General features: G+C 49.7%; 2 protein-coding genes and 1 long non-coding RNA gene across 3 annotated transcripts; 1 reads left to right on the forward strand and 2 right to left on the reverse strand.

The window, feature by feature from the left end:
* Positions 1-9422: 9422 nt before the first annotated feature.
* LOC125543656 (serine/threonine-protein kinase-like protein At5g23170) lies at positions 9423-11305 on the forward strand. Its single transcript, XM_048707081.1, has one exon. It carries the CDS (start codon positions 10024-10026, stop codon positions 11110-11112), a length of 1089 nt encoding a protein of 362 aa, XP_048563038.1. The 5' UTR covers positions 9423-10023; the 3' UTR covers positions 11113-11305.
* Positions 11306-16562: 5257 nt separating this feature from the next.
* On the reverse strand, positions 16563-19793 carry LOC125543657 (calmodulin-1). Its single transcript, XM_048707082.1, has 2 exons — positions 19589-19793; positions 16563-17181 (listed from the first exon to the last, which is right to left on the reverse strand). The coding sequence occupies exons 1-2, from the start codon at positions 19662-19664 to the stop codon at positions 16808-16810; spliced, it is 450 nt and encodes a 149-aa protein (XP_048563039.1). The 5' UTR covers positions 19665-19793; the 3' UTR covers positions 16563-16807.
* On the reverse strand, positions 18016-19582 carry LOC125543658. The gene is made up of 2 exons (XR_007298646.1): positions 18502-19582; positions 18016-18444 (listed from the first exon to the last, which is right to left on the reverse strand). It is a non-coding gene; the product is annotated as an uncharacterized LOC125543658 (long non-coding RNA).
* Positions 19794-20026: the final 233 nt, after the last annotated feature.

Here is a 20026-nt window from a genome sequence, read left to right on the forward strand (position 1 = left end):
CCCAGACCGCGAAAGACCAGGTAATGGGGATTGTTCTGAGGGTAGTGGCCGGCAAATGGCTTTGATTGGCAAAAAGCTGGCATCCGACACAGCGTTGTACGAGGGCCAGTGCGTCCGCTCGGGCCGTGGGCCAGAAGAAGCCTGTACGAAAGGCTTTACTTACTAGGGCCCGGGCTGCGGCGCGATGGCCACCGAGGCCAACATGTATTTCGGCCAAGAGATGTCGCCCCTCCTCTTCGGAGATACATCTTTGAAGGACTCCGGTGGTACTTTTCTTGTAGAGCTCTCCCTTGTGGACTTTATAGGCTTTAGAGCGTCGAACTATGCGACGGGCCTCATTCTGATCATTAGGGAGCTCCTGCCTATTAAGATAGGCCAAGAAGGGCTCGGTCCATGGAGAAATTACCGCCATGATTACATGAGCGGAGGGTGTTGGCTCAGTGCTCGAGCCCCTGATGATATCCGAGTCATGTTTGGCGTCCAGGGGTATGATCGGCGCCGGACTGTTATTTCTGCTCTCGTCCTGCCATACCACGGATGGTTTGAAAAGCCTTTCCAAAAACTTGTTAGGCGGGACAGCGTCGCGTTTAGTGCCCAGACAAGCAAGGATGTCAGCTTCCTGATTACTATCTCGAGCCACATGATGAAACTCGAGCCCTTCAAATCGAGCGGATATCCTGAGTATGGCATTGCGGTAGGCCGCCATCTTTGGATCCTTTGCGTCGAATTCTCCATTTATTTGGGATATCGCGAGGTTCGAATCCCCACGCACTTCGAGGCATTGTATGCCCATAGAAACAGACATCCAGAGTCCATGCAGGAGCGCTTCATATTCAGCTGCATTATTGGAATCCGTATACATGATTTGTAATACATAACGGACTATGTCCCCTATAGGGGATATTAGGATGACCCCAGCCCCCAGCCCGACTAGAATTTTGGAGCCGTCAAAGTACATCACCCAGTTGGAGTATGTGTTGTACTCTTTAGGGAGTTCGGCTTCTTTCCATTCGGCGATAAAGTCAGCCAACACCTGAGATTTATTAGCTTGGCGTGGCTTGTATATTATTTCGAATGGTAAGAGCTCTATGGCCCATTTGGCAATGCTTCTGGTGGCGTCTCGGTTGTTTATGATGTCATTGAGTGGTACTTCAGAGGCCACCATGATCGAGCGCTCTTGAAAGTAGTGTTGTAGCTTTCGAGATGCCATGAAGACCGCATACGCTATCTTTTCATAGTGCGGGTATCGGGATTTGCATGGTGTAAGGACCTCCGATATGTAGTATACTAGTTTTTGGAGTGGGCATTTGTGTCCCTCTTCCTCTCGTTCGACAACGAGCATAGTGCTCACTACTTGGTGAGTTGCTAAAACGTACAGAAGCATGGGTTCGCTGGCGTTTGGTGCGGCCAAAATTGGGTTGTTTGCTAGCAAAGTTTTTATTTCTTCCAACCCGGTCGCCGCGTTCGTCCACTCGAAGTGATCGATACGTCGGAGCAGGCGATAAAGTGGTAGTGCCTTTTCTCCCAGTCTGGAGATAAAGCGGCTCAGGGCTGCCACACACCCAGCTAGTTTTTGGACCTGCTTTAGGTCTGTTGGTGCCGCCAATTGTGACAAGGCTTGAATTTTGGTCAGATTTGCTTCGATTCCTCTATTGGAAACAATAAACCCGAGCAGTTTTTCGACTGGGACGCCGAAAACACATTTTTCTGGATTGAGCCGTATGTCATATGTTCGGAGGTTGTCGAATGTGAGGCGCAAGTCGTCCACCAATGATTCGACATGTTTGGTTTTGATGACTACATCACCTACACATGCCTCCACCGTCTTGCCAATTTTTTTTCCAGGCATGTTTGGATCGTGCGCTGGTAGGTGGCGCCGGCGTTTTTGAGCCCGGAAGGCATAGTGTTAAAGCAAAAAGGCCCATATGGAGTGATGAATGCTGTCGCGGCCTGGTCGGATTCCTTCATCTTAATTTTATGGTATCCGGAGTATGCGTCAAGGAAGCACAGTGAGTCGTGCCCTGCGGTTTCATCAATGATTTGGTCAATGCGGGGCAGTGGGAAGGGGTCCTTAGGGCAAGCCTTGTTTAGGTCTTTGAAATCGACACAGAGGCACCAAGACTTATCCTTCTTTGGCACCATGACCAGGTTTGCTAGCCAGTCCGGGTGTTTGATCTCTCTAATGAATCTGGCTTCAAGTAGTTTGGCTAGCTCTTCCCCCATGGCTTGTCGCTTGGGTTCGGAAAAGCGCCACAACGTTTGCTTGACTGGTTTAAATCTCTTAATTGTATTGAGGCTGTGTTCGGCTAGTCTGCGTGGGATTCCTGGCATATCCGAAGGATGCCAGGCAAAGATATCCCAATTTTTGCGCAAAAAAGCTCTTAAGGCGGCGTCAATCGTTGGATCCAGCTGCGCTCCAATGGCTGCAGTTTTGTTAGGATCCATTGGGTGCACTTGAAATTTGACTATTTCGTCTGCTGGTTTAAAGGAAGTGGATTTGGGCCTCTTGTCGAGGATTACATCGTCCTTGTCCACTGTAGAGCGCAGAGTAGTCAGTTCCTCGGCCGCCAGGGTCTCGGATAGCGCCTCCAGGGCTAGTGATGCAGTTTTATTTTCAGCGTGGAGTGATATATCCGGATCACTGGTAATAGTGATAACTTTGTTGGGCCCTGGCATTTTGAGCTTCATGTACCCGTAATGGGCTATGGCTTGAAAGTGGATGAATGCTTCTCGCCCTAACAGGGCATGATATCCACTGTGGAAAGGTGCTACATGGAAGAGCAACTCTTCATACCTATAGTTTTCCAGCGTGCCGAATACGACGTCGAGTTTGATCCTCCCCGAGCTTATTGCTTCTTGACTGGGGATGATTCCTCGGAAAGTGGTGCCGCTTTGCTCAATGCGACTTTTGTCCACCTGCATTTTTTGGAGTGTGTCTTCGTAGATGAGGTTTAATCCGCTGCCACCGTCCATGAGTACTTTTGTGAGCCGAAAGCCATCTACTATTGGATTTAAGACCAAAGCGGCTGGTGCTCGGACTGATCTGGCCCTTGGCTCGTCGTCGGCAGTGAAGGTTATCGCCATGTCATTCCAAGGATTTACTGCCGCTACCTGGTTGACTTCGGCAAGGTTGCGCAGTGCCCTCTTGCGCCGGTTGTTGGAAGAAAAGGTCTCGAAGACCGTAAAAACATTGAGATCGGCGTTTTCCGAAGAGTGCCTCTCTTGAGGAATGCTGGTGAGGATGGCCTCACTGCTCTTAGCCACCTACCGGAGTACCCAACATGCCCGAATGCTATGTGTTGGTTCGGTATTCGCCGTTGTGTGTATCTTGCAAGGTTTATCGAGCAGGTCGTCGAGGATAGTTCTGTGTCCCGTAAAGGGCTTCGCTTTTTTGTCCATGGGATGATGATCGAGTACCCCATAGGGGTGCATCCTTTTTGTCCGTCCGGTGAGCTGCTTGAAGGCTGGAGGATCCCATCGAGCTGTTTGTGCCTTCTAGGTGCTTTCCATTGCACTAAACTTCTGGATGATGTGTGCCAGATCTAAGAAGTGCGGTATGCGGCGGCGATTGAGAGCGTTAAGGATTCCCTCGTCCATGCAATTGCGATGAAATATTGAATTTGTGTCGTCGTCACGGCAGTCCTTGATCATGTCTTTAACAAGGAGGAACCTGGCCCAAAAGTGGTGGACTGTTTCCTCAGGTTGCTGCTGCACGTACATTAGGTCGCATACATCTGGAGGACCTGAGTTGTTTGGGGAATATTGTATGTGGTGGGTGGGCGGGCTGAAATCCGAATCCTGACCCGTTGTTGTATCCAAAATTTGAAGAATCTCTGAAGTCACCGGTCCAAGGTCCGGAGCATCCTGGCGGTCTTCGGGCTCAACGCCCGGTTCTATGTTCGGAGGACATGAGGTCTCTTCCCGAAGATGGGTATCCGGCTCGTGCGGAAATCTGAACATAGTTTGTTCTCAACTTGGGGGAGAAGTATCATCGGCCTGTTCTTCCAATCCGACCATAGTCTGTTGCTACTCCCAGGCCGGCGATGCGATCAAGTAGTTCGTTTAAAGACGAAATATCTATTGGATCCATCTTTTCGGGGTGTTCGAGGCCGACATGAAGACGATGTTTAGCGATTTCGAGGGACGCCCTTGGCTTAAAGGCCGTATGGGCGCCCATGGTGAAACCGCCGAGGTGGAGGAGTTGTCCCGGAGCTAGGGTTTCTCCTGAGGTGATGTTGTCATTAATGACGAGGCGAGCCATCAATCCCACCGTCGATGGCACAGTGGAACTCTCAATGAAAGTACCAATGTCGGTGTCAAAACCAGCCGATCTCGGGTAGGGGGTCCCGAACTGTGCGTCTAAGGATCGAAGGATATAGTAGACAGGGGTGACACGATGTTTACCCAGGTTCGGGCCCTCTTAATGGAGGTAAAACCCTACATCCTGCTTGATTGTATTTGATGAGTATAGGGGTTACAAGAGTCGATCTACCTCGAGATCGTAATGACTAAACCCTAGATGTCTATCCTATGTGATTTGTGATAGCCTCTACAGAATAAACCCTCCAGTTTATATAGACACCGGAGGGGCCTAGGGTGTACAGAGTCGGTTTACAAAGAAAGGAAACTACACATCCGGACGTCATGCTTGCCATCCACGGAAAGGAGAGTCCCATCCGAACACGGGGGAAGGCCTTCTATCTTGTATCCTCATGGCCCATCAGTTCGGCCCATGCTACACAGCCCGGACACCCGAGGACCCCATAATCCAGGACTCCCTCGGTGCTTTGTAGTGGGTTCGATCTTACGGTGCTTGATCCCAGTGACAGAAGGGGAACCGACACGTATGTATCGTTGCTACTAAGGATAAAACGATGGGGTCTATTTCTACATAAATAGATCTTGTCTACATCATGTCATCGTTCCTATTGCATTACTCCGTTTCTCCATGAACTTAATACACTAGATGCATATTGGATAGCGGTCGATGTGTGGAGTAATAGTAGTAGATGCAGGCAGGAGTCAGTCTACTAATTTTGGACGTGATGCCTATATAATGATCATTGCATGGATATCGTCATGATTATTCGAAGTTATATCAATTGCCCAACAGTAATTTGTTCACCCACCGTTTGCTATTTTTCTCGAGAGAAGCCACTAGTGAAACATACGACCCCGGGTCTCTTTCTCATATTATTTGCCTTTGCGATCTATTTTCCTTTGCTTTTATTTTCAAATCTATTAAACCAAAAATACAAAAATACCTTGGTGCAATTTATTCTTGTTTATTTTATTTGGCGTTCGATCTATCAATCTACTATAATTTATTCATGTCCGTTTGCCAATTTTTGGCATCGTTACCCGAAAGGGATTGACAACCCCTTTAATACGTTGGGTTGCGAGTATTTGATATTTGTGTGCAGGTGTCGTTTACGTGTTGTTGCTTGGTTCTCCTACTGGTTCGATAACCTTGGTTTCATATCTGAGGGAAATACCTACCGTCATTGTGCTGCATCATCTCTTCCTCTTTGGGGAAATACCGACGTAGCTTCAAGCCGCATCATACATTTCGGCGACTCCTTCACCATCCTTCATCTTGAACTTGTCAAGTTGACTTTGAAGCACATCCAACTTGGATTCCTTGACGGACTCGGTACCTTTGTGCATATCAACCAAAGTATCCCAAATTTTCTTTGCATTCTCAATGCGGCTGATTTTGTTGAATTCTTTGGGGGCATAATCCATTGAAGAGAATATCGCAATCTTGAGTACTGTATTGCAACATCTTCATTTCTTCCATTATCGCTTCACAAACCGGTTCTTTTCCATCCTCGAAGAAATCACCTTGCAAGCCAATATGCACAACAGCCCAAACGGAGGGGTTATGACCAAGAATATGCATTTTCATCTTATGCTTTCAATTAGCAAAATTTGTATCATCAAAGTAAGGACCTCTACGGTCGTAATTTCCCTCGCTAGACGCCACACTCTCCTAGGTTATAAAACCAAGGCTATGATCACCAAAACTTATAAATCAAGGTAAATGGAGACCAAAGCTCTAATCCCACTTGTAGGATCGAAAGTATGTCTACAGAGGGGTGATTAGACTAATTGACCAAATAAAAATCGATCATTTCCCAATTTTAGTTGTGGGCAGATTTTAGCAATTAGCACAAGTCAAGCAATCAATCTACACATGCAATTCTAAGAGTGTAGCAGCAGAAAGTAAAACATTGCATATGAATATAAATGGAAGGGTTTGGAGAAGGCAAACGCAATGGAGACACGGGGATTTTTGGCGTGGTTCCGATAGGTGGTGCTATCGTACATCCACGTTGATGGCGACTTCAACCGACGAAGGGTAACGACTACGTGAGTCCACAGAGGGCTCCACCCATGAAGGGTCCACGAAGAAGCAATCTTGTCTATCCCACCATGGTCATCGCCCACGAAGGACTTGCCTCACTCGGGTAGATCTTCATGAAGTAGGCGACCTCCTTGCCCTTACAAACTTTTTGTTTCAACTCCACATCTTGATGGAGGCTCCCAAGCGACACCTAACTAATCTAGGAGACACCACTCTCCAAAAGGTAATAGATGGTGTGTTGATGATGAACTCCTTACTCTTGTGCTTCAAATGATAGTCTCCCCAATACTCAACCCTCTCTTTCAGATTTGGCTATGGTGGAAAGATGATTTGAGTGGAAAGCAACTCGGGGAAGGCTAGAAATAAAGATTCTTATGATAGCATTGGAATATCTTGATCTCAACACATGAGTAGGTAGTTCTTTCTCAGAAAATATATGGTGAAAGTGTAGACATGTTCTGATGGCTCTCTCACAAATGAAGAAGGGGGTGGAGGGTATATATAGCTTAGGTTAAATCTAAGGCTGGTCATAGTGGGGAGTAACTTATGTTACTTCCACTATGACCAACTACCCCAGAATTAGTTGCACTTTCAATTAGCCTTATGTTACTTTCACTATGATCAACTCTGGTCATAGTGCGGAGTAACTTATATTAGTGTCATGCATATGACACTAGTCTAAGTTATTATCTTTGTAGTGCAAAGTACTACATCCATCTTGATTTATTGGTCCTTTTCATATTTTGTGTCAAATTTTGACCATAAATTAAAATAATAAAATGTTGATGCATGTCATAAATAATAATACCGTTGGATTCGTACTTAAACATAGTTTTCAATGGTATCATTTTCTGTGACATGCATTGACATTTTATTAGTTAAAACTATGATCAAAATTTGACACTAAATACGATGGGAATAATAAACCAGGACGGAGGTAGTAACATAGTAGTAGTGTCATAGAAGACTTCATTAATTAGCTTGTAGATTCATATTGTCTTGGAAAGCGCTATGTTACAATAACATATTATGTTACCACTTCTCATTAACTACATGTCACATAAGCAAAAATTTCTCGGAATGCACTTTATTACTTTGCTAAGTTACTCCCACTATGACTAGCCTAAGAGCAACTCCAAAGGGCCGACCCATTTCGTCCGCCTGTATCCGTTTGGGTCGGCGCGGACAAAAGTGGCGGCCCAATGCGCCGACCCAAACCCAAATCACGTCCGCGTCGCGTCCGCGCCGACGCATTTGCGGCCCAAATTTGCGCCCCAAATGCGTCGGCGCGGACGCCGAACGGACGCTTCGCGCGCCTTCTCACTGTCCGCCGCGTCCCCACATGGCGATCGTCCAACTACCCGCTGCCCATGCAGTCAGCTTAATTTATGACGACGGGCCCACGCGTCAGCGACGGCGCCCGTCCTTTTTTAAGCCGACCGTGCGGCGGGGCCGTCCTCATCCAAACTCGCCGTCCCCATCTGCCCACCCTTTCTCCCTCGTCGCCGGCAAACCCTAGCCACCGCAACCACAGCGACGATGGGTCTTTTCTCCGGCGCCAGCGGCAGCAAGGCCAAGGGCAAGTCCCCCGCCACCCCTTTCCCCTCCGAGTTTCTCCCACCCCCGCCGGCGCCTCGCCGGCAGAGGCAGCGCGTCAGCATGCCAGTGCACCAGGCGGAGTGGAACTGGAAGAACCGCCAGCCGCTGCCGTATCCCGACGTGACGCTGCCGCACGACTGGCATCTGGATCCAGATAGGATCCCAGTGCCGGCGGCGCCGCGGTCGGCTCGTGCTCACGCGGAGGAGGTGCGGCGCCGGCGGGCGCTGCTGACGACGGAGCAGCGCCGCGACTCCACCTACGCAACCGACTCGCCCAACTGGGCGAGGTGGTTCGCCTTCGAGCACGAGGACGCGAGGCGCCGGGGCGTGCGCGAGGTCGACCGAAGGCCAACGCCGCTGGTCGTCCGCGAGGAGGACCAGGCGGCCCTTGAGGCCGTCTACCGTGAGAGCGAAGAGGACGAACGGCGCAGAGCGGAGGCGGCGGAGGCGGAAGAGGAGGCCTGCTACGAGGCGGCAATGGCGCAGGCCCTTGCCCTCTCCGCGGCGGGCGACAGCGTGGTGCCGCCGGTGGCCCCACCGTCCCCCATCAAGCCGGAGCCGCAGCCGCAGCCGCAGCCCGAGCCCGAGCCCATCGCGCGCTTCTCCTGGAATGGAGTGGTGCGCGAGTGGGTGTCCGTGCCACCGGTCTAGCTGGGGGCGACGCCAGCGCAGGAGTAGGCCTACCTTGAGATGTGGCGCCAGCCCGGCTGGCAGAGGAGCGTCGGCGAGGCGAGTACTAGGAGATGCTCGAGCGCGACCTCGAGGAGGAGGCGCGCGAGGCCGAGGAGGAGGCGCGCCAGGCCGCGGCTGCACAGGCGGCCGCACAGCCCCCCGCTCCAGCACTGCCTGCGCCGGCACAGCCCGACATGGCAGCGCTCTGGAACACGGCGTTCGCCTGGGCCGGGCCGGCGCCGAAGCTGATCAACCTCACGGACCCCGAGGACAACGATGACGACGTCTAGGGCAGCGCGCCGCCTCGTAGTTTAGGCTGTTTTTATTTTTTTTTTAAATGCAAATGTGGACGCGTGGACTCTCGCCGGCCTTCGTGGCCGGCTTTAATGTTTAATTGATGTAGTTTCTTTTTTTTTTAAATATGCATGTGTTCATTTTTTTTACGCCGTCTAAATGGGTCGCAGGCCAGAATGCGGAAGCGGGCATCCGTGTCTGTTTGACTGATTCAAACGAACAAAAAGCGGACGAAATCGACATCCGTTTGGATCGGCTCGTTGAAATTGCTCTAAAGGACGAGTGTTAAGCACATATCTTTTTGTGGGATGCCAACATGTCACGACTATTTGACCTGGAACAAAACAGTCTGATCCTCTGTTCGTAGTGCATGGTGATTGAGGTTTGGGTGGCTACGTAGGAAGAATATCACAACAACCAACCAAAGAAACCTAAAGCTAGTCAGTCAATCAGTTCTGCCCCCGTCACATCGTGATCAGGTGGGGGCGTCGCCCCAACAAGGGTATATATATGTATCCGTGCCATGAAAACCGGACCGCCCGCCCGCCCACATTCGGCGCTGACAATAGACATCCTCTGCTGCTGATTTTGTTGTGTTGCTGCGAGGATCTTGTACCCATCGCAACCACTCCTCGACGACCCGAACCACGACCCGCCGTGTCACCGCCTTTTTCTATCTTTTATTTTTAGAGACGGTGCAGTAGATAGAAGAGGGGAGTGTGAGGAAGAGGCAGAGACAGCAAGTAATCCATATTTGCTTTCTTGTTTTGTTTTCTCCTTGTTACGAAGACAAATTCCATCATCCTTTAGGAGACCAAGCAAAAGCATCATCATCCCTCTCCAAAATCCGTCCCCTCCCTCCCTCTAAAAAACACGTAATCACCAACCTTTACCACCTTTGATCCATTGCCTTTACCTTTCCTCGCCTCTTCTTTTTCCCTTTATTCCATGCCTAGTTGCTACTACTCCTCCCACTGCTTTGCGAGCAGCGAGCATTCTGTTGCTTACACTCCGCTCACACACGGCACTGCCACCATTGCACCACCAAGAAAGTCAGTCAGTAGGCAGGCAGGTAGCAACACGCCAAGAGCATGAAGGAGTTTTCCTACCAGGAGATCGAGGCGGCGACCGGCGGCTTCGCGGCCAAGAACGTCGTCGGCAAGGGCAGCCACGGCTGCGTCTACAGGGCCAGGCTCAGGGGCGGCGCCGGCCACGGCAGGAGGCTCGTCACCGTCGCCGTCAAGAAGGCCTCGCACCCGCAGGGGGAGGCCAAGCTCGCCAACGAGATCGCCGTGCTCACGGCCGCGCGCCACCACCCGGGCGTCGTGACCCTCGTCGGCGCGGTTGCGGCGGCGGGGCGGTCGCCGCTTCTCGTCATGGAGTTCATGCCCAACGGCTCGCTGCACGACCTGCTGCACCGGTCCCCGAGGCCGCCGCCGTGGCCGCGCCGCGTGGAGATCGCGCTCGACGTGGCGCGGGCCATGTGCGCGCTGCACGGCGCCGCGCCCCGCGTCATACACCGGGACGTCAAGACGGCCAACGTCCTGCTCGGCCGCGACGGCCGCGCCCGCCTCGCCGACTTCAGCCTCGCGGTCAGGGTCGCCGCCGCGGGCGCGCCGAGGCCGGCTCCGGCTGGCACTATGGGGTACCTGGACCCGAGCTACACGGAGCCGGGCCGGCTGGGGCCCGAGAGCGACGTGTTCAGCTTCGGCGTGGTGCTCCTGGAGCTCATCAGCGGGCGCAAGGTGATGGACGTGAACGCCTCCCCGTCGTCCATCGTCGCGTGGGCGCTGCCGCTGATCGGCGCCGGGCTGGCGCGCCAGGTGTTCGACGGGAGGGTGGCCGCGCCCCGTCCCGGCACCGACGCCGAGGCCGCGATCGCCAGGGTCCTGTCCGTGGCCGCGCGGTGCGTGTCGGAGAGCGTGGAGCGCCGGCCAGCGATGGCGGAGGTGGCGTCGGAGCTGCGCGGCGCCCTGGAGAGCGGCGGGTGGCACCGGCGCGGGAGGGACGTGGTGGAAAGGGTGTGCAGGCGCGTGGTGTCGTGGGGGGTACAACTGCGCGTGAAGACGACGCGGAGGAGCAAGGTCGAGTGCACCGAGCTGTCGGGGTCGTCGGAGGGGGGCGGCGCGCCGAGCCGCGCGGACTCGTGCCCCCGGTCCAACAGCATACGACTCGGATAGGCTGACCCAGCAAACCCCAATGCTTAGGTGCCCGTTCGATGGGAACGGTGCGAATTTTTTTTCTACAATACAAAATCGTGCCAGAATTGGATTGTTTCTCCTGATCAACTTACTGGGATTGCTATTGTTATTCCGGGAGTAGTTCATCTACTGGATTAATTAATGTATGACTGTTTGGCTGGGCATGTGCATACACACTGTCTTGGAATTTGCTGATGAGATAACTTGTAAGGAGAACCCACCCACACATGTTTGAATCCCCGCCCCCCCTGCTTTTGACTTCAACAAAACGGTTATACTACATTTCTTCATCTTTGTATCAAGAACCCTCCGCGAAACTCTTTCGAAACAGGAGCACGATAATAGTATTGTTTTTGTGTGTGACAAAAGATGCCTAGCTGGTCTAGTAGTACCACTTGTCAAACTAGGGCATGTTCTGCTAATAGGAAGAGTAGATAGGAAGCTGGGAAATTGGGCACGGGAAGCTCATGGATTCAGGTTAACCCAGGGGTAGGCAGTAGGAGGCAGCTGCTAGTAGGCTTTTGCTTTGGCCATGCATGAGATGGCCATTATTTTGCTCCAACTGCAGGCACAGTGCACATACTGTACATGTGTAACTACAAAAGCTGACTGCATGCAGTTCTTGGGCTGATACGCTCCCAAAGATGATGGAGTTAATCTAGTCTGACGGAGGCACTGCCCACCCGTTAAAGTTTGCCTATTATTAAGTAGGAGTATATAATATTGCTGAGGGTCTGCTTTTCTTATGCAAGTTGCTTTCTCTTTCTTACAATTTTCTGCTACATTTCTCGATGAAAACGAGCTTTTATTAACTCACAAAACGTCCCGTCGAGGGGACGCAACTGACAAGAGATTATACCAGTCGAGAATGATAGATGCATGCCACCGTTTGTCGAATGAGAAATGCTATGGTTTATTCTTGTGTGGATTGAGGGTGGAGCTAATGACATTGAGGAAATGTACATGGACAGCATTGTACATGTCAATCCTTCAGAGTTATACTACTTGTTTTGTGTGTGATCAGAGGACAAATGATTATTGTAGATAAGATGGAATAAATTACGGAGGAATCAAACTTTAAATAAGTTCGATGTGATTGAAAAAACATTGCACTCCCTGTTGGAAAAGAAATTTGGCAAGCCTTTCCGTGCAGGTGCATCTGTATTTTATTTCGTTTAATTAATGGTATAATCTATTGGTGGTATTATTAACGGCCATTTATTGCTTTGGTTTGTCCAAGCTTGAAAAGTTTATTTTATTTGCTGGGGAGAATAATAAAGCCGGGAACTCCGTAGATGATTCGGTCGGCAGGACATAATTGATTTGACAAATTCCTAGTTGAATAATGCCTGCTTCAGATTTCTTCCGCTCTTTTTGTACGAAGGAAAAATCAGTGGCTGTCGTTTTCCAGCAACTGTTCTTAGAAAACAAGAGAACCAACGCGAATTCCAGCATTATTTCCACCTTTTCCAATTTAATACATGTGAGCAAATTTTAAATGGCGAGATGCAACAGGGACAGAAGAACTGTACTTAAATCGCTGGAGAATATGTAGAATAGAATGCACAGATTGATCTTTTGCAAAAGAGGAAAGGCAAGAGAAGCAATGTAGTCGTATATGGACGTGTTTGGTTGCATGCGTTAGGTCTGATCAGGTCCACGCGTGAAGAATCCGGTTTGTTTGGTTGCCCGCATACACTATTAGACCTGCATCGCATGAACTTTAAAGTATCTATGGGTCTGTCTCGCTGAAAACGCTCAGGTCGGCAGTTTCTCCAGAGTCAGGCCCGCTCAATGTACGTGGGCTGCAGGAACTGCACGCGCGTAGCCACGTTCGAGAAGACGTGTTGCTTCCCGAAGTGTCGATAGTTATTACCCTCACCGCCCCCTCACCACTTCCTATCCCCTCTCCCCACTCTCACCGACGGCGGTGACGAGCAGCAGGACGTAGAAGAGCAAGGCGACCACCGGCCCCTTCACCGGCTTCCGCATCATCACCTTCGGCACGGCAATGGCGGTAAGCATTTTTTTCACCTGCTCACATACTCATTCACATTCGATCCACGTTAGGGGAATGGGGAATCGGGATAAATAGCCATAGGAATGATCATATAACATCATCATGAGTTTGTAGTACGGATGGATTTGAGGTTACCGATTGAGATTGAGTACAAGGGTAATGTGGATTAGGGACAGACGAGCTATACTTAAATCGCTCGAGAAGATGTAGTAGAATAGAATGCACAGATTGATCTTTTGCAAAAGAGGAGAGGCAAGAGAAGCAACGTAGTCGTATATGGACATGTTTGGTTGCCTGCATTATTGCCCGCGCGTGAAGAATCCGGCGTGTTTGGTTGCCCGCATACACTATTTGACCCGCATCGCATGAACTTTAAAGTATCTTTGGGCCTGTCTCGCTGGGAATGCTCAGGTCGGCAGTTTCTCCAGAGTCGGGCCCGCTCAATGTACGTGGGCGGCGGGGACTGCATGCGCGGAGCCACGCTCGAGAAGTCATGTTGCTTCCCGAAGTGCCGGGAGTTATTACCCTCACCGCCCCCTCACCACTTCATATCCCTCTCCCACTCTCACCGACGGCGCGATGAGCAGCAAATTGGAGAAGAGCAAGGAGACCACCGGCCCCTTCACCGGCTTCCGCATCATCACCTCCGGCACGAGAATGGCGGTAAGCACTTTTTTCACCTCCTCACATACTCATTCGCATTCGATCCATGTTAGGGGAATGGGGAATCAGGGTAAATAGCCATACGAGTGATCATAATATCATCATGAGTTCGTAGTACTGACGGATTTGAGGTTACCGATCGAGATTGAGTACAAGGGTAATGTGGATTAGGGACAGAAGAGCTATACTTAAATCGCTCGAGAAGATGTAGTAGAATAGAATGCACAGATTGATCTTTTGCAAAGGAGGAAAGGCAAGAGAAGCAACGTAGTCATATATGGACGTGTTTGGTTGCCTGCATTTTTGCCCGCGCGTGAAGAATCCGACGTGTTTGGTTGCCCGCATACACTATTTAACCTGCATCGCACGAACTTTAAAGTATCTCTGGGCCTGTCTCGCTGGGAATGCTCAGGTCGGCAGTTTCTCCAGAGTCAGGCCCGCTCAATGTACGTGGGTGGCGGGGACTGCACGTGTGGAGCCACGCTCGAGAAGTCATGTTGCTTCCCGAAGTGCCGACAATTATTACCTCACCGCCCCCTCACCACTTCATATCCCTCTCCCACTCTCACCGACGGCGCGATGAGCAGCAGATCGGAGAAGAGCAAGGAGACCACCGGCCCCTTCACCGGCTTCCGCATCATCACCTCTGGCACGGCAATGGCGGTAAGCACTTTTTTCACCTCCTCACATACTCATTCGCATTCGATCCACGTTAGGGGAATGGGGAATCAGGGTAAATAGCCATAGGAGTGATCATAATATCATCATGAGTTCGTAGTACTGATGGATTTGAGGTTATCGATCGAGATTGAGTACAAGGGTAATGTGGATTGGGGGTAAATCTTACACAGTAGTTTTAGATCTTAGCCTCGGCTACCTTGGAGGCGTTTGGAGCGGCGGTTACCCTTGCCCTTGTTCTTCTCCTCGAGTTGCACCATCGTCTCTTCTTCCTCGCCGGAGTCCACATCGATTGGCATGCTTCGGTGTCCTGGCTCCGGCGCCCTTACAACCATGGCCACCGCAACTTCTTCTTCCTCCTCCATCGCCACCGCTTCTTGTTCCTCCTCCACCGCCACCACGGTCCCTGTCGTGAAGTACGTTGCGGCATGATGGTCATGAGGAAGCATGTACTCTCTGTACTTGGCCCACCTTGACCTCTGTCGGGCTTCGCCGAAGTCGGTCTGATTCATGGCCCAACAAAGGATGTCGACTGACATAGCGCCCTTCGCTGGGTCAGGAATCGGTGTCTTCAACTCCTCTAGCCTTCTTCAACACCGCGTTCGACTCTTTTCTGCATGTTTGCCATGCCGGTGAAGTTGGAGCAGACTTCCATGGTGTTCTCGAACTTGGCGTAGTCACCGAGCGAGCACCCGAGGAAGAAAGCTCTTTATCCAATGCCCCAAGGGAAGGGGTTGGAGTTGTTGCTGGAGTTCATGGCGGTAGATAGGAGGGAGAGTGAGAGATGACTGAGTGAGATGATGGGTAAGTAGTGACCGTGAGGATGGGTAAATAAAGGGGTCATGGACTGTAGGTTTTAATGGTGATCAACCTTGGAACTTTATGCTCTTCATATTGCACGCTCTTCGTAATGCAGATCGACACGGACAACAAGGGCAAGGAGGTGGTACCTCCCATGGAGGTTGGGACGACCACGCCTGAGGAGGTGGCCACGGATGAGGACGTGGTGCCGGAGGAGTCCCCTAGCGGCAAACGCCGTAACTATGGCCACTACAATGAGGAGGGAGGTCCAACCCACTCCTGCAAGGTGATCCTTGCCCCTCATCTTGAGGCATCCCGATGCCCCTGGACTTTACCAAACACTTCCCGACGGTGCCGCAAGAGTTCAAGCTCAGGACCAACACCGGTTGCTCATGAAGGGTGACTGTCCGGCTGATGGACGACAAGGTGACCCTCGATCAAGGTTGGGCCTCCTCGCCGCCGTCCACATACGCCTATGGTTTAAACTATCTTTGGTTGTGTATGTATGATCTCAGTGGCGAATCTACTAGGGCGGCTTTAACAGGCTTAAGCCCCCCCTCCAGCTTTGCAAAAAAGTTTTTGCTACCAGTTTAAAGGCCTAATCCAGTCATTTGTCAGTCCAAAATAACATATATTCACATGACATAGGCAGTCCAGCCTACCCTCCATTTTCTCTGTAGATTCGCCACTGTATGATTTGTTGCATGGAACTAAACACCATATAGTTGCGTGAGCCGAGTCAATGCAGGAAACCAAACGGTATGTCAAAATTGTTACCCTAATGCGAAAAGACCTAAATGCGAGCAACCAAACAATGTGCAGATGTTGATTTTTTGTATGTTTTCCTTCCTTCAAACAGGCTGAGCTAGCCAGGCTGTTTTCCTTCGACCAGGCTGAACTAGGCAGACCCGGCTCCCTACGGCAATCAAACACGCCCTACCGGCTAAGGCAGAATTTCGACGAAATGCGCAATCATGATATCTGCAGTCAGCTTTTCAAACAAAAAATCCATGACCGACCATTTTATTTGGAACGCATGACTTTGCCAGTCTCATACTCGGGGGTTCAAGTCTCGCAGGATTTTGTGTGTGTGTGTGTGTGTGTGGGGGGCGCAAAAAAGAAAGAAAAATAACACAGTGAGATGTACTACATCTACACTGTCTAGATCACTACTGGTAAACCACAACGAAATCCTGCACCCCAAGGAGTTTTTTTTTGAAAAACTGCACCCCAAGAAGTTGATAACACACACACACAAAATATCATATATCCATGCAACTGCAACTTGATACCAGGAAGGCATAAATTACAGCAAATTCATGATCTCAATTTGGAAAGAAAGCTACATTGTACAAAGGAAACACAACTGCAAGAAAATCCAAACGAAATTCTCAACATCCCTGAGCGCACAATATGTTCATTCACTGGACTTAACAGTAGTACCAACTGCTGTCAGTTTTCAAGGCTAAACTAGCTGCTAACATCGAGATAGAACTAGCTTAGTATGACAGCTCACTTGGCCATCATCACCTTCACAAACTCTTCGTAATTGATCTGGCCGTCACCATCGACATCAGCCTCACGGATCATCTCATCCACCTCCTCGTCTGTCAGCTTCTCACCAAGGTTGGTCATGACATGGCGGAGTTCAGCTGCCGAGATGAAACCATTCTGGTCCTTGTCAAACACGCGGAAAGCCTCCTTAAGCTCCTCCTCGGAATCAGTGTCCTTCATCTTACGCGCCATCAGGTTGAGGAACTCAGGAAAGTCAATCGTTCCATTGCCATCAGCATCCACTTCATTGATCATATCCTGAAGCTCTGCCTCAGTGGGGTTCTGCCCCAGCGAGCGCATCACAGTTCCAAGCTCCTTGGTGGTGATGCAGCCTGTTCAGGAGGCAGACAGTTTTTTAGTCTAACAATTTAAACTTCTTCTACAAATATATATACAAAAATGCTACAAATATATACACGAAAATGCTAAACCTACGTAAACTCCCCCCCCCCCTTGAATTCAACTAGGTGGGCCCCTCCCCTAATTTTCTAATTTTGTCCAACAAAGACATGCCACCTAGGCTGTTACGTTAATCACGTATGGCAGCTTTACGTAGGTGTAGCATTGCTCATATATATACAATGGTAATATTGTGCTAGAATGAAATGCCCCGGAGATTTATGTCAGCAATTCAATTCTGTGCACAATAAAAGAGGTCTTAACATGGAAGATGGGAATGGTTTGTTTGCAACCAAATCAAACCTAATGATTGTTTTGGTTATGACTGAATTTTGGTTCTTGCTTGGATGGCTGACAAAAATTTGGCATGACCATGCGTCCATGCCCCTTAGCCCACTTTCAATTTTCTTGCCAGCAGTGGCCAAAACATGGGCAGACAAAACCTAAGCCAAATTTTTGGTGGGGTTTGGCTTGGGCTCAAACCAGACACACCAAGTATGACTTGAAAACCTATTGCCAGCTGTCTAAATGGCCTCACTATGCAAGCCTAGCTAATTGTCAAATAGTCACTGACTAGTCAGCATCTATAGTCAGACTAGTCACCTGGCCAGTCAGGTGCAACTTGATTCGACTTGCCCACTTGAAACACTGACTATTAGATGGGAATACAGAAACCCACAAGTATGCAGAAAAACACAAGTAATTGTGCAATAAAATCATCATATCATATGTAAAATGCTGCACGTATTCTATATGAAATGTGCCAGTAATGGGCGAATCTTCAAAATGATCTTGTAGAAATTTATAAGCCACATTTGCACATGGATGTGCAGTACAAGAACATAACGAACTTGGGGGTTTTCAATGGACAGTTGGACTCAAATATTATTTACATTTATTTAACCATCAGAGATCATTTCAGCTATGCTAATGCAAAAGACAATATGGACCAATGATTGGGTCCATCAGAACAAATCTTACAGTCCCTTTCTTCATCTGGAATTTTGGGTGCATGAAATCATTCAAGGGTAGCAAATAAACACAAATACAGTTTAAGTGGACAATGATGAAATTTCATAAGAACATTCAAGGCTTGACTATCTGGAACACAACTATCCAGAAAAGTATTTGGGTAAACATTCCATCGACTTGATCAGTACCAAAGCCCAAATAAATAGAAGAGTAAGACATGCAACCTATTACAGCAAAGATTTGCTTGGCTGTAATAGGTTGCATGTCAATCAGTAAGCAACTTACAGATATATTTTCTGTCAATCAGTAAGCTGGTAACATGTAAACTTCAACTAATGTTTCATACAATCAGTAAACATCAATACCAATAACTTTTCAAGCCATCACATGCATTCTCCATGTTATCAGTCTCACACTAGCACCACCATAGCATGATAGGCAAAACCAGAGAAACTCCGATGTTGCATTCACTGAGAAGAAAATGTGCAGTTTGAGCAACGCAAAATTTAATCATGCTATCCCACTTCTATGCCCATGTCATCCATAGAAAAAGACCCAAAAGCCTAGATAAATTCCAAGTCAGTAGTAGTTCCCCATTACTAACATACAAGTACAGAATTATGGGGTATTACATGATCCTATAACCCTAACACGGTAACACCACTTCGCAGCGCACCTCGTCACTGCTGTTCCAGCTAAATCTAGAGTAGAGACTGATGACTAGTGACCCACCATGCTCTAGCAACCTACTCAGCAGCAACAGTGCCACCGGCCATGCTGTGTGATCACCCATGCTGCACCCTCGGTTTTCTTAAGCTGCAGACACCACTAGATGTGTGAGCGGTAGACCCATGCTAACCGCAGCAACCCCATGATGCCACCTTCTCTCATAATTCAATCTCTTCCTAGTAGAACCTTTTTTTTTTGGAACTTTGCAAGGTCATCAGTTGCTCCACTGAAAGAGATCTGAAGGAACGACCAAGCAGCCGGCTGAAGCCTTCGCTATGACAGACAGCTCAGCGATCAGCCGGAACGGACGAGCATAAGGCGCAGCAATACCAGAACACTGGACGGTGACGGGTTGACAGCGCTGGCAAGACAAGAATGTATGGAACCAGAATCCACAAGGAGTGGAGAAAAGGAGTGCAAGATCTACTGCATCTTGAGCACCCCGCAAACCAATCCCGCCGCGATCCACTCGGACCAGCAAACGCATATACGCTACGTCGATCAGATCTCCCACCCAACACATCCACGCGCCAGTGCAAGGCGCCGCATCAACCACAGCGAGTGCGCGCACATCGAATGGAGTCGTGCAAATCATATAGTAGTACATGTTGAAAGAGGAGAATAGAGAAGGGATCGAACCGTCTCCGTCCTTGTCGAAGAGGCTGAAGGCCTCCTTGAACTCGGCGATCTGGTCGTCGGTGAGCTGGTCCGCCATGGCTCCTACCCCAACACGCGGGCGAGACGGAGGAGAAGGGATCTGAGAGCGAAGCGCGAGTGGAGGAAAGGAAGGAGGGAGGGCGACAGGGAGGAAAATATTTAGGCGACAGGATACCGATAGGGGCAACCTGCTACGGGTACCTTTGTACCGCGGCTCAAAATCACGCTCTACTGCTTTTTTTTTTCTTTTCGGCAATGTTATTACCTGGCGAACAGTCGCCAGGAACATCCCTCCAGCAACCCCTCCACACGCCACACGATCAAGATTTGATGGTGGCAGTTTTTAGATGAAAATGCACTAAAATAAATAAAATGCCATGCCTTTTGTAAAACTGCCGTCCCCAAGCACACTTAAACTGC

This window comes from Triticum urartu, chromosome 3, assembly GCF_003073215.2.
Source record: "Triticum urartu cultivar G1812 chromosome 3, Tu2.1, whole genome shotgun sequence".
NCBI lineage: Eukaryota > Viridiplantae > Streptophyta > Magnoliopsida > Poales > Poaceae > Triticum > Triticum urartu.

Coding starts and splice junctions, on each gene's coding strand:
- LOC125543657 (XM_048707082.1), bottom strand. CDS start 19,664: ATGGCGGACCAGCTCACCGACGACCAGATCGCCGAGTTCAAGGAGGCC. Junction 17,182..19,588: donor CTTCGACAAGGACGGAGACG/GTTCGATCCCTT, acceptor CCTCCTGAACAG/GCTGCATCACCACCAAGGAG.
- LOC125543656 (XM_048707081.1), top strand. CDS start 10,024: ATGAAGGAGTTTTCCTACCAGGAGATCGAGGCGGCGACCGGCGGCTTC.